Raw genomic sequence first — 12,490 nt, forward strand, 5'->3', positions numbered from 1 at the left:
CCAAGACCAGTCCCCTGCTCACCCTCCTGCTCTTCTCTGGGTCCTTTCTTTCACCCAGCTGGTCGCCTGCCAGCATTCACGGCAGGTCAGACGCTGGCCCAGTGCTGCTTAGGTGAAGCATCGGTAACTGAATCATTTCCCATGGTCGCCAGATGCTGCTCCTTTCTTTAGGAAATGCTCGTATGTAGGAAATTTTCTTTAAATAAAAGCTGGGAGCAAGCATTCTTGTTAAGCAAATGCAGACTTTTCATTAAGCTGTTAGAGTAACAGTTTCTGTACCTTGCCGTGATCACAGTAGTCTTACTCCCTTTCCTCACTGGACTTTTCCCCTTGTTTACAACAGGTGGTTTGTGTTTGACACAGAAACAAAAGACTTGGTCACCGTTCACACGGATGGGAACGAACAGCTCTCTGTGATGCGTTACTCACCAGGTGAGAACACACTTGCTGTATAACTTGGACAGACCGATGAAGTTCTGTGTGGGTATCTTTAAAGAAGAACATTCGCAAGCCCCCTCAGAGCGAAATTTAAACTGTATTTGCACATAATTGTGGCGTTTGAGGGTTCTCAGCCTCCCTCCTTTGGGTCACTATGCCTATGTGTTTTTTTTAAGTTTTAACGATGGAGGTTTCAAACATGGACAAAATCAGACTGAACAGCATAATAAACCCGCACGTACCCATCACCCAGCTTCCAGTTATTGACTCAGCCATTTCATTCATCCAGTGCCCCCTCATGTTGTTTTTTTGGCAGGGAGTGGGGGGTACACCCTCATCCCAACCACCTCTCCGCCAACCATGCTGTTTCTGAAGCACTTCCCAGACACCCTACCCTTTCGTCTGTTGGTGTTACTATCTATAGATCTAAAAAAGATGACTCTTTTAACAGCTTTAATAAGGTATAATTGATCTACAATAATTGACCCTTGACGAATGTGCAATTCAGTGATTCTGAGTTAATTTGTAGGGTTGTACAACAGTCATCACAGTCCAGTTTTAGAAAACCGTTCCATCACCCCCAGAATTCCCTCCTTCCCCATTAGCAGTTAATCTCCACTCCCACCTCCAGCTCGAGGCAACCACTGATCTGCTGTTCTGTCTCTATCAGTTGCCTTTTCTGGACATTTCATGTCAATGGAATCATACAAAATGTAGCCTGTTGCATTGGGCTTCTTTTACTTAGAATAATATTTTTGAGTTCATTCATGTTATTGTGTGTATCAATAGTGTATTTCTTTTTAATTGCTAGATAGTATTCCATTTTGTGGACATACCACTTTTGGTTTATCCATTCTTCAGATAAGGGACATTTGGATTGTTTCTGTGTTTCAGCTATTATGAATAATGCTGCTTGGAACATTGATCATTTGTCCATTTTGGACTCACAAGTCTCTTTTAAGCCATAGATCCTCTCTCCCTCTCTCTCCCCCACCCCACCCACTTGCAGGTTGTTTGTTGAAGAAGCTGGCTCATTTCCCCCAGAGCATTCTCCACACTCTGGATTTTCCTGAGTGCATCTCTGGGGTGTCATCTAGCATGTCTCTCTGTCCCCTGTTTTTTCTGTGAAGTAATTTTTGGATCTAGATTCTATTCAGGCTCCGTGTGTGCTGGTCTCTTCTTCCTACAGGAGACACCCGATGGCTGCTTGTCTCACTTTCTCTGTCCTTAGCAGCTGTTGACGTCCGACAGGTAAATCCATTAGGGGATGCAAATGATTGACTTTCCCATTTTAGCCTTTCTTCTTCATTTCTTAGATAGATTATCCTAGAAAGAGAAACTTCCCTTCATCTACTTTTTTGTGACCCAGAAACTTCCCTTCATCTACTATTTTGTCACGCATCATATGGTAGAGTTCAAACAGGAGAGCCAAGACAAATGCTTGGTTTCGTTCACTTTATCTACCAGTTTCCAAAACAAAGAGCTTGTTCTCTGCTCCCTTGGTGGTAATGGTGGTTTGAGTGCCATTGTAAATTTGAGTATACTTGATATGTTTCAATCTGTGATGGTTGTAGGAGGTGGAACCATTTACCCATTACTGGCTGCTTCAAGTCAGCTCCTGAGTCCTTTTGGCAACACCTGTGCCCCAAACACTCATGGCTACAGGTCACTGTTTTCTAAGCCTCATCCTCCTGGGCTTGTGATGTAGGAAGCACTCTTTCTCTGCGATATCGGCTCATTCAGCTACTTGAACATTCTTAGACATAGCAGTTTTGCTCCTTGGAAATACTTGGCCAAGGCTGAATTGCTACCACTCTGTAGGAATCTTCTATTTTATAAGCCAATGGACAGTCGTCCCTACCGCATGCCTGGCTGTGTTCTTGATCTCTAGAGGTAACCTTACAGAAAGAACACCCCTTTGGGATGCTTGCACCCAAAAGTTTACAACTCTTCACCCTAAACACACAGCTGCACAGCCACCTTGGGAACCTTTTCTCCCTGTTGAGAAGGATCTGACTCCTTTCTTGACATTCTAAGGATTATATTTCATTCTGTTAATCCTGGCCAATATTCTGCATCCTCTTATGTGCGTCTTGGCATTTTCTTAGTTATTCTGACCCTCTGCTACATGCAGGAGGGCCTCGTCTGCATCTGAGGGCTTTTCTAGAAGGCCCTCAGATGTCTGTCAGCTCCTGCTAACATAGCAGGGTCCTTCAGGAAGTCTGTTTCCGTTTCTCATCAGTTATACTAATGACCATTGCCTGGAGACCAGAGAGCTCTCTCTACCAGTAACTCTGCCTCTCAGGTTCCAGAGTCATTACCTGGAGGCTGTGTGGGGCAAGGGTGATGACCCGGAGCCAAGTCAGGGCAACCTGCATGTGGATCCAGCACCCTGTCTTCAGCAGCGGGTGTCCCTTGTCAGACCGGACAGCAGGTTATGTGGAGCTCAGCTGAAGGAGGAGCTGTGAACGCGCTCTTTGGCGAGCAGAGCATTATGCAGGTGTCATGGGCAAAGTGACGCTGTCAGCAGATGCTATGGGTGACATGATGTCATCGGTAATGTGATGTCATTGCAGATGTCGCAGGTGCTATGATTTCATCAGCAGCAGTGGCAGTGGTGACCCCAGATTCTTAGGTTGGGGCTCCAAGTCCCACAGAATGATAGGGACCATGTTTCGTTCATCCCGGTATGCCCAGCACCTAGCTGGGAGCAGATGCAATAGAGTAAAAATAATAGGCAATACAGAGAAAATGCTTGGTAAGTATTAGTTGATGCATGAATGCGCACAGGCGAACCACAGTGCAGCTGACCAGCTACAAAGCAGAGTGTGGTCAGCACTGTGAGTTTCCGGGATGCACACAAGATGTTTCAGGCACATGCGCTGGACCACTGTGGGTTACTGGCTCCTTCGTGGATTCAGGTATTTACAGATTTTACAGGGCAGGAGGGTGTAGCTCAGTGGTAGAGCACAGTGCTTAGCATGCACAAGGTGCTGGGTTCAATCCCCAGTACCTCCATTAAATAAATAAATAAATAAACCTAATTACTTCGCCTCCAAAAAAAAAAGTATTTACAGATTTTAGATACACACACACACACACACACACACACACACACAAATTAGGTGCCCAAGCACAGGCTACCACTGATGCGGAGCTCTAGGAACCTGCTCCCGATCCCAGCCTGGATTTGCCGCCATCTCCCAGTAGCTCCATCAGCTGTGGTGTGCTCAGAGGAGAAGACATCACACCACGAGGGCTTTTTTCTCATTGCCTCAACTCATGCAAGTTCTAGATGTTTTGTTAGCTGCCAGAGGAAAAGCAAATGGTTCCTGAGTTGACGGGTGGAGCCAGCGCCCCCGGATACTGAGAAGGGCCGGTGCACTCCTGCTGCCAGGCCAGACTGGGGCCAGTGCTGCCTCCACACTCAGTGACGTAGGCAGTATCCATGGAAACAGTCAGTAAACCAGCCTCTGATAGGAGTCGAAAAGAGCTTCATTTGAGCCAAAATGGGGACTATAGCCCAGGAGACACTTCTCAAGATAACTGTGAGGAACCGACCCCGAGAGGCATGGTTCTCAGCAGTTTAATGTCCTGTCGGAACGAAGAACGTCAAGCAAGCCAGGGGTACATTCCTTCAAGGTTTTAAAAAAAAGAAACATCATAATCGGATCAGCAGGTGCACAGCGAGTCAGTGTGGCCTTGGCCCCCGGGCAGGGGTCTAATCGTCAAAGAGGGCCCAGCGCTGGGGCCCCAGGGAGGGAGGCGTCTAGTCCTCATTTTTAACATGGCCATTCTTTACTTCTGGTCAATGCATCCTTTTCCGTAATGATTAAAACAGATGTACAATGTATGTTTGATAGGCCACAAACAGGCTGTTTCATTTTAGCATAAAATTTTTGCGTAAAATTCAAGTTGAATTATGTATAAGCCAGAGTGACTTCCCCAGACCCCAGCATGTGAACATCTCTTCCGTCAGCAGACACTCACCCACTGCCACAGACGGGTTACACAGAACGAGCTTCACAGGGAAGTGGGGCTGCTTCATAAATCCTCTTTGAGACTGATGTTAAGTGAGCAGGGGGTGTGGGAGGTAAGCAGTTTCCTCCTCAAGTTAAATTGTGTGGATTGAGAACCCATCTCTCAGATAATGGCTCAGTTCCGTGGACACTAGTGAGAGGGCCAGGTTGCAGCTGCTAATCTCTATCTGGCGTTTGGTCGAAGTGGGAGGTTCAGAAAGGTAACCCCAGGTACAGGTGCGCACCCGGGGCCAGTGAGTCAGAGCCTAGGCGGGCCTTAGACTCGCCCAGGGTGGGTGGGGGGGCAGGTTCTTCAGCAGCCTGAGAACTGCAAACCTAGAGTATTTCTGTGGACCACCTAATAACCCTTTCAGTCACATTTTATTAAATTTTTTCATTTATGAGTTATTGTCCGTAAGATGGCCATATGCTAAGAAGCTGAAGTTATGTGAGTTTTTACTGAAGCCACACTCAGCTCTGACTGTCGGTAGGCTGCCAGCCCCCGTAGGTTTGTCAAACATAGGAATGTCGTAGGGGCAGTTCTCACACCTAACACGCGCGCCAGGCATCTTAGCGCTTTGTCGCTGGACAGATCTGGAGGCCCCGTTTCCTTCCCACTATATCCTGGACTTCCCCTTTTGGCTTCACACCTGCCGCGGTCACCTGTCAGCTGTACGGGCGGCTCTGCTCATATGTCACATTGAGCTCCTTCCCTTGTGCTTCTCCTCCTGCACAAGCAGCACGGCCTGATCCCTTAAGCTTTCCTGAGGCCAGAGACCCAGGGGCAGAGACGCTCGCGGATGGCCCATGGGAAGAGCAGCAGGAAGGGCCTTCCAGGCGGGGGGACAGTGTGTGCAGAGGTGATGGGGGAGGGCCTTCCAGGCTGGGGTGAGGGGGCAGGAGGAAAAGTGTCAAAGGCCTGAGGGAACCTGGTCTGTTCAGTGAAGAGCGATGTGTGTGCCCCCAGAGCGCTTTGTGGGTCGCACTAAGGACGCCTCCTTGGTGGGGATGGCCAGGGAAGGTTTTTACAAGGAGAGGAAACTAGGCAGATGTGAATTTTCAAAAGATAGCTTTGAAAGTGGTATAGGATTTATTTAAAAGCAAGCTTTTCTCTTTGAAACTCTTCATGGCTATTTTTTCTAAGTCTGTGATGTCAACTAACATTATCCCTTGGAACTGATAAAATGTTTATTCTTAATGACTGAAATGGAATCTCTCATGTTTTCGCAGATGGAAATTTCTTAGCAATAGGCTCCCATGACAACTGTATCTACATTTACGGAGTCAGCGACAACGGGAGGAAGTACGCGCGGGTGGGCAAGTGCTCGGTGAGCATGCGGTCCCCCCTCCTGGGCTGTGCGCGGTCCTCTGTCACCTCGGGGCGGTGCGGGTGGGCAGCTGTGAGGGAGTGAAACTCACCCTGCATTTTCTCTCCAGGGTCATTCCAGCTTCATCACTCACCTGGACTGGTCTGTAAACTCCCAGTTCCTTGTGTCAAACTCCGGAGACTATGAAATCCTGTACTGTGAGTGGCTCCCCAGGAGGGGCTGGGTGCAGGTCACATAGAACCTTCACTCTGAGAACAAATGGGGCCTCCTGCAAAAACCCACTTCCCGCAGGACTCGGGCGCGGGATGGCGTCTCTGGGCCTCACTTCCTCCTCTGTAAAGTAGAGGAGCTGGGCTGGACAACCTCTCAAGGTCTTTCTGGCGCTGAGAGACCTGGGGTTAGGCTGAACGGGGCCCCAAGGGGGAGGCAGAAGAGAGTGGGGTCAGAGCTGTCCTGGTGAGAGAGACCCTCGTGATGGCATCACCCCAGCAGGCAGAGACCATGAAGCGGACAGCAGCCCCCTAGGGCCCCTTCTCCCCTTCCCCCAGCCCCTCCCGGCCAGGTCTTGCCCAGGCTGGGTGGGGAAAAAGGGGACAGCTGGCACTTGCTACCTGCCACCAGGTGCTGGGTCCTCTGACATTTTTAAGCACCTGCCACGTGCAGGGCACAGGAGTCACAGGCAGAGGAGGGCCTTGTCTCCGCCCTACCAGAAGGTCCTAGAAAGTACCGTGTGCCTCGCCACATGCTCTCAGGTGATCCACAGCACTTCTGGCTTGCCCCATTTTTCAGACATGAAAATCTTGATTCAGGGACCAGGCCACGGGCATCCAGAGCTGGTGGGTGGGGAGGCGGCCCCGACCTGTAGAGCTGTGCCGGGCAGGGCTGCTGGCAGTGGAGGAGGAGGAAGATCAGCTCCCTCTGGTGGGGCAGGTGGCACAGGGTCCCCCTCACTGCCCTCTCCAAGGCCCTGCCTGACATGGTGCAGAAGCAGGGGGATGGTTTCCAGGGACAGGCCATGCGTCTAGAATGTTCTCAGACATGGTCTCATACTCCATTAGTGAGAGCCCAGTTGGGGAACAAACGAATCACCTGGGAGGCCACCGGTACTTGGTGTGACTGGTTTCCATAAGCTTCCATTCCTAACCCGGAGCTGAAGGGATTGCATGTGCGTGTGTGTGTGTGTGTGTGTGTGTCTGTCTGTCTGTGCCCCAGCATGTGTAGGGAGCCTGACAGCAGCAGGCAGGTTGTGTCCAGGGGGACAGAGAGCAGACGGAGGCCTAGGAACCAGAGGAGGTCAAAGAAAAGAAGCCAGACTGGGGGGAGCAGACCCAGAGAAGGAGGTGGGAGGAAACAGAAGAGGAGGTGTCCGCACCGAGGCCCCGGGGCTTGGGCTCAGTTCTGGCCATGAGCGTGGTCCCCACGGTGTCCCTCTCTGCAGCCTATGAGGCGTGGCCCCAGAGGCCCAGCCTTGCCTGGAGAGGAGGGGGGGCTTTGGCTCTTTGTCACTAGACCTGCGTTTGCCTTTCCCAGGGATTCCCTCTGCTTGTAAGCAAGTCGTAAGTGTGGAAACTACGAGAGACATCGAATGGGCCACGTACACCTGTACTTTGGGATTCCATGTCTTTGGTAAGTTTTCTGCAGCTTTCATTTGGTTCAAACATAAGATGTGTCTACTTTTACAATGTTTCTCTAATAGTTTTGAAATCTCGTGGTCAGCTTCAAACTGCTCGGCCTACGTGACACCCACAGGACAACGAACACTCTGGCTGCAGCCCTGGGGAAGGGCCGTAGCCAGGCAAGAAGAACCAGAGAGATGGGGCTTAATCCTTTTCTCTGGTACCAAATGGGTCTTGAGATAATTCTCCAGAATCCTCTCATAGGAGGTTGTGCCACACTTCCTAGACCAAGGCACCAAATGGCGTTCGATCAGTTCATTTTCACTTGTTAGGGTTATTACATCTTTTTGGCCCTTAAACTAAATTTTTCACCTCCTTCAAAGTTTAGATTAGGAATATATTCATAAATGGTCTAAAATAAATTGCCATAATGTAACAGAATAAAAAAGGAAAGGAAGTGTTTATCATCTCTTTACATATGACCGTAAGTCAATAAGTTGGTGAGAATTTCACAAATATCTTTAGAGCTGGCATTTTACCATCTTCTCATATTAAATGCTAGGATGCCCTGGGTTTACTCCAGAATTGCCTGTTGAGAAACTGATGTGCATGCAGCTCTTTCACATCCAAAATTATTGGGACCAAAAGGGTTTCCTGGACCAATGGTGAGGAGACCTCACCCCCAAGACCACACCCCAGGTCCACCCGGGCAGACGCCACACCTGCCCAGCACCACCAGGCAGGCAGCTGCCATGAAGAGCTGACACCAAGCCTGAAAGCCACATGCAGTCCCACAGTTTAAAAAGTCCTTGTGAGAGACTCATATGTAAAGAGTTACCCCAAAAAAAGAAAAGTTAGGAGCCTGAAGGCTTAGGTCTAATCAACTTCCCGTCAGATGCTTCAGGGATAGAGGAGAGGTATTGTGTTTGGAACCAGGGTTTCTGGCCTATTTTCTGCTGTAGCCCAAAAGAGGTACAATCTTGCTGCAAAATGGGCTACATGTGGAGGGTTTCCCAGAACAGCTTGCAGAGAGATGATCACAGAAACAGGGAGACCAGGAGCTGAGACAACGTATTTGTCTGGGCCTGGTTTCTAAAGCCCAGGACATTTTATTTTTGTGAGAGTTCGATGTCCATTCCCCACGCAGTATGGCCCTGTTGTGTCCTGGTGTTTCCAGTGCTCTGTCTGTGGTCTTTGATTTAGGAGTGTGGCCAGAAGGCTCGGACGGAACTGACATCAATGCCGCCTGTCGCGCCCATGAGAAAAAACTGCTGTCAACTGGTGACGACTTTGGCAAAGTGCACCTCTTCTCCTACCCTTGCTCCCAGTTCAGGGTAAGGGACCGTCTTCCTCTCTGGTCTTACCCCCTTGGGGTGCACCCACCACCTGGCCTGGCTGGTTGGTACTTGAATAGAAAGATGCTGTGAGTGAATGCCACCAGTCATGGATGTGGACGTGACCATCAGCTGCTCTGGAGCACTTTGGGGCCCCCAGCTGCCCTCCAGGGGGCACCCGGCCCTTACCTGGTTCTGCCTTGTCTGCCTCTGCACTTGGTGGGACTCGCTCCCCCCCCCCACAGCTCCCTGCGCTCCAGCTGCTGAGCTGAGCCCAGGGCAGTGCCTGGAATGCCCCCTCCTTCTTCCCGGGGACCCCTCCACCCCAGCATCCAGTCCACCCTCCTCTGGGGCTGAACCTCTCCCTGCCCACATCCCTCCCCCGACCAGACCAGGTGGTCGATATGCAGGGGCTCTGCGTGGTTTGGTCCGGGCGGGAGTGAGAGCAGGAGTGGGGAAGAACGGGGGAGCGGGAGCGTGAATGTGGACGCCACCTACTTGGCTTTGCGTGAAGCTTCCCCCCGCGTCCTTCTTCCCCAGGCTCCCAGCCACGTGTACAGTGGCCACAGCAGTCACGTCACCAACGTCGACTTCCTCTGTGATGACAGCCACCTCATCTCCACCGGCGGCAAAGACACGAGCATCATGCAGTGGCGGGTCATTTAGTCCCAGCGAGAACCAGGGGAGCGGAGCGGCCGGAGCCACAGACTCACGTCACACTCGGTCACCGTGATTTCTGCTTCGTTTGACAAGTTCTCACAAACCTCAGGAAAACCACGCCCTGTACGGTTACCTTAGCTTAGTGGATCGGTGAGCGTCACAGCAGATCAGCCGTTCAGGTCTCCCCTTTGTTGTTCAGTGTATAAAGCACACTTAATGTAAGAAAGGATGCCAAGGTTTACATCAGGGTGACATCGAGACGGGGCGGGTGTGTCCTTCGTAGCTCTTCCGTGAACCCGTCGAGAAGCGGCTGCGGGACGCCTTTGCAAACATTGTACGTGGGCTTTACTGGCTCGCCGTCGAGCTCCGAGTCAGGTGTTAATGACAACGAGGTACTGAATCCTGATCAGTTGCTTCATTGGTTTTAAGAGGAGAAATCAGTGGAGGAGAGAATGGATAACTGATCTGCACGACTGAATCAGGAAGTGCAAAGAAGACTATTTGGTTACATGTTCTAAGGTTTCATTCAGTTCTCCCTCTGGGAGGCTGGTGAGAAAGGGGTCAGATTCTCCTCGTGTTAAGCCGATTCTACTCCAGATCAAGTTCACGAGTGCCGCAGGGTACGCGGGCATTTCAGAGCTCCAGCCGGACTGCCCGCCTGACCCAGTGCCGCAGCCACTTAACGCCTACAGGAATCGAGTCCCCTCTGTGCCCCGTTCCCGGGCCCTGATGCGTGGTGGAGATGCTGAGCCACCGCCCTCTGTACATTAATTGGCATGACATGGTATCGTCCTTGTATAGGGTTTTAGCAATTCATGATAAGTACGTAAGGCTGGCTTTACTATTTAGCTTATGGACATTGTATATTTGTATTTTAAGACCAAGTAGACCAAGTCAAAAAGATCTCTCTTAAGTGTACCATCCACCTGCAGCGGGGAGAAGTCCGGAAGGCTCCACCAGGGACGAAGGGCGGCTTCTTTTCCTGTCTTTTGTGCACGGACGGCTTGTTACACTATGAAATAAGATTGCGTTCTGATGAGTAAAACGTAGGTGGCCTGCACTGTCAAGAAGGCCTTACCCATTTCAATTGTGTGACAGATTGAAATTTATTGTTTACATTGGGGAATGTATCTCAGATTTTAAAACAGAAGAGTACTAAACAGGCTTAAAGGCGAATATCAAGATTTTTTTCACTTGTTCCAGGCCAGTAAATGAGTTGAACTGTCTGAACTCTACAGCACTGGTTGTTTGGAGTGGCTAACGAGGCCGAGCACTGGGAAGCATTTTTATTACATCTCCAGCCTGCTGCAGAAGTGCCGGACACCAGTAAACAACATGTATTAAAGATGATTGTTTGTATGTATCCTTATCAAATATATTCTATAATGAAATAAGATCTGGAAAGTGGATTTCTTATTGACCTATAATCGTGAAAGTGTATAAATTAAAGTATTTAAAATTAGATCTGATTCACACTATATTCTGTTTCACATACAGATCTTTTTTTCTCACCTGGGTTATTTGCAAATAAAACTATAGTTTGCATATAGTGCGTAAGCCTTCATCAGATTAGGTAACTATAAGAAATTCAGCTTAATTATGATACCCAGTTGTTAGCTGACTTGGTTATGTAAATACCAGCAAAAATAGTCTTTTTAGAATTAATAATTGAGGGAATAACCAGACCAGGAAAGGGAAAGGAACCCATTATTGACTTAAAAGTTGTAAGGTCTACTTTTATTCTATACACTTGCACTATTTTCCACACTCAATAATGGGAGAAGGGGTATGAATATAAATCCCTGTTGCTGCCTTCACACTTGCCTACATTCTGAATGAAACCCCCAGTATTAGCCTTGCAGGTACTCACCATCCGCTCACTCACTCACTCACACAACAAGCAGTGGCCACGTACCAGCGCTCACCACCTGTGAGGCCCACAGAGCCTGCAACCCCAGGATTCTGCTGGAGCAAGAGACCCCAGGAGCAGGACCAGACCTGCTCCTCCCGGTGGCCTGTGGCCACATCAGCTCTCAGCCTGGCTGTGGAGAGTGACAGGTGAGGGGCTATTACCCTAATCTCGGTGAAGTGATGGAGGCGTGGGCCAAGGTGCAAGTGGTAGATGGGGAAGAGGTGAATGGATTGGCCGAGAGGTTTCTGGGGTGACGTCAGCAGGGCCTGGTGTTGGATGGGGTGTGGGTGGTGGGTGAGGCCCTGGTCCCTGGTTGTTCTCTGGGCAAATGTCACTGCCAGCTAAGATGGGGAGCACTGTACATTTGAAAGAGGATAATAAGTCTGGCCTGGGACAGGTTGGAGTGAGGTGCAGGGACCCTGAGACATCCCAGTGCAAGCGTGAAGCAGGTGTTGGGCTGGCAGGTGCAGAACAGAAATCGGGCTGGAGGTGCCACTGAGAGGCTCTCCACAGGAGGCTGACGTCTGAAGCCAGGGTGTGGCTGGCCCAGCCAGGGGCCCCGACCCAGCCAGGGGGAATCAGATGGACTTCAGGGGCAGGTGGAGGACCACGAGCCGTCTGCGAGGAAGGGGAAGGGCCAGCAGAGGGCTGGGCTGGGGCAGGAGACACCCACATGCGGGCTGTGGAGGCCTTGATGTGCTCGCTGTAGAGCCACTGGGCTCCTCACTCAGTGAGCAAACGGCTTTCCAGCACCTGTGTGCAAAGTGATGCTGGGCAGGAGAAGGATCAGGGCATGGTGGGGAGAGTCGGGATGGAAGAGAGACACAAGGTCAGGGTGAGGGCAGGGGATGGGGTGCTTCGAGGGCCAGCTGGATCTGGGGAAGTTTGGGGGATTCTGGCATCCATTGATTTGCATCTGTGGTTCCCACTATGTGTGATGTGCCCCGGCAGTGAGGGGCGGGGGGACTGGCCATGGTTCACTGCAAAGCCCACTTGGGCACCTTCCCAAGCCCCCCAGTTAAGTGATTACTTCCCCTGCCCAAAGGTTGATTCATTGTATTCATTAGTCTTTTTTTCCTATGATTTGGGAACAGGCTACCACCATTTGATCTTTGAGGCAGAAGAGTGCATAGACAGAGTAATATTTGAGATCCCCTGACTTCCTCAAAAGGGGTCTGTCTAA

The 12,490-nt window shown here is 50.3% G+C and overlaps 1 protein-coding gene across 2 annotated transcripts in view; it reads left to right on the top strand.

Annotated features, from left to right (window-relative positions):
- EML1 (EMAP like 1) overlaps positions 1-10,857 on the top strand; it is a 116,151-nt gene extending 105,294 nt beyond the window's left edge. For both annotated transcript variants that reach the window (XM_072963699.1, XM_072963700.1), the window contains 6 exons: positions 344-432; positions 5,688-5,785; positions 5,895-5,982; positions 7,316-7,411; positions 8,605-8,735; positions 9,276-10,857. In XM_072963699.1, coding sequence (XP_072819800.1) covers positions 344-432; positions 5,688-5,785; positions 5,895-5,982; positions 7,316-7,411; positions 8,605-8,735; positions 9,276-9,401 — 628 coding nt within the window. In that variant the 3' untranslated portion in view covers positions 9,402-10,857. The remainder of the gene's footprint in view (positions 1-343; positions 433-5,687; positions 5,786-5,894; positions 5,983-7,315; positions 7,412-8,604; positions 8,736-9,275) is intronic.
- The last annotated feature ends 1,633 nt before the right edge of the window (positions 10,858-12,490 follow it).

This window comes from Vicugna pacos, chromosome 6, assembly GCF_048564905.1.
Source record: "Vicugna pacos chromosome 6, VicPac4, whole genome shotgun sequence".
NCBI lineage: Eukaryota > Metazoa > Chordata > Mammalia > Artiodactyla > Camelidae > Vicugna > Vicugna pacos.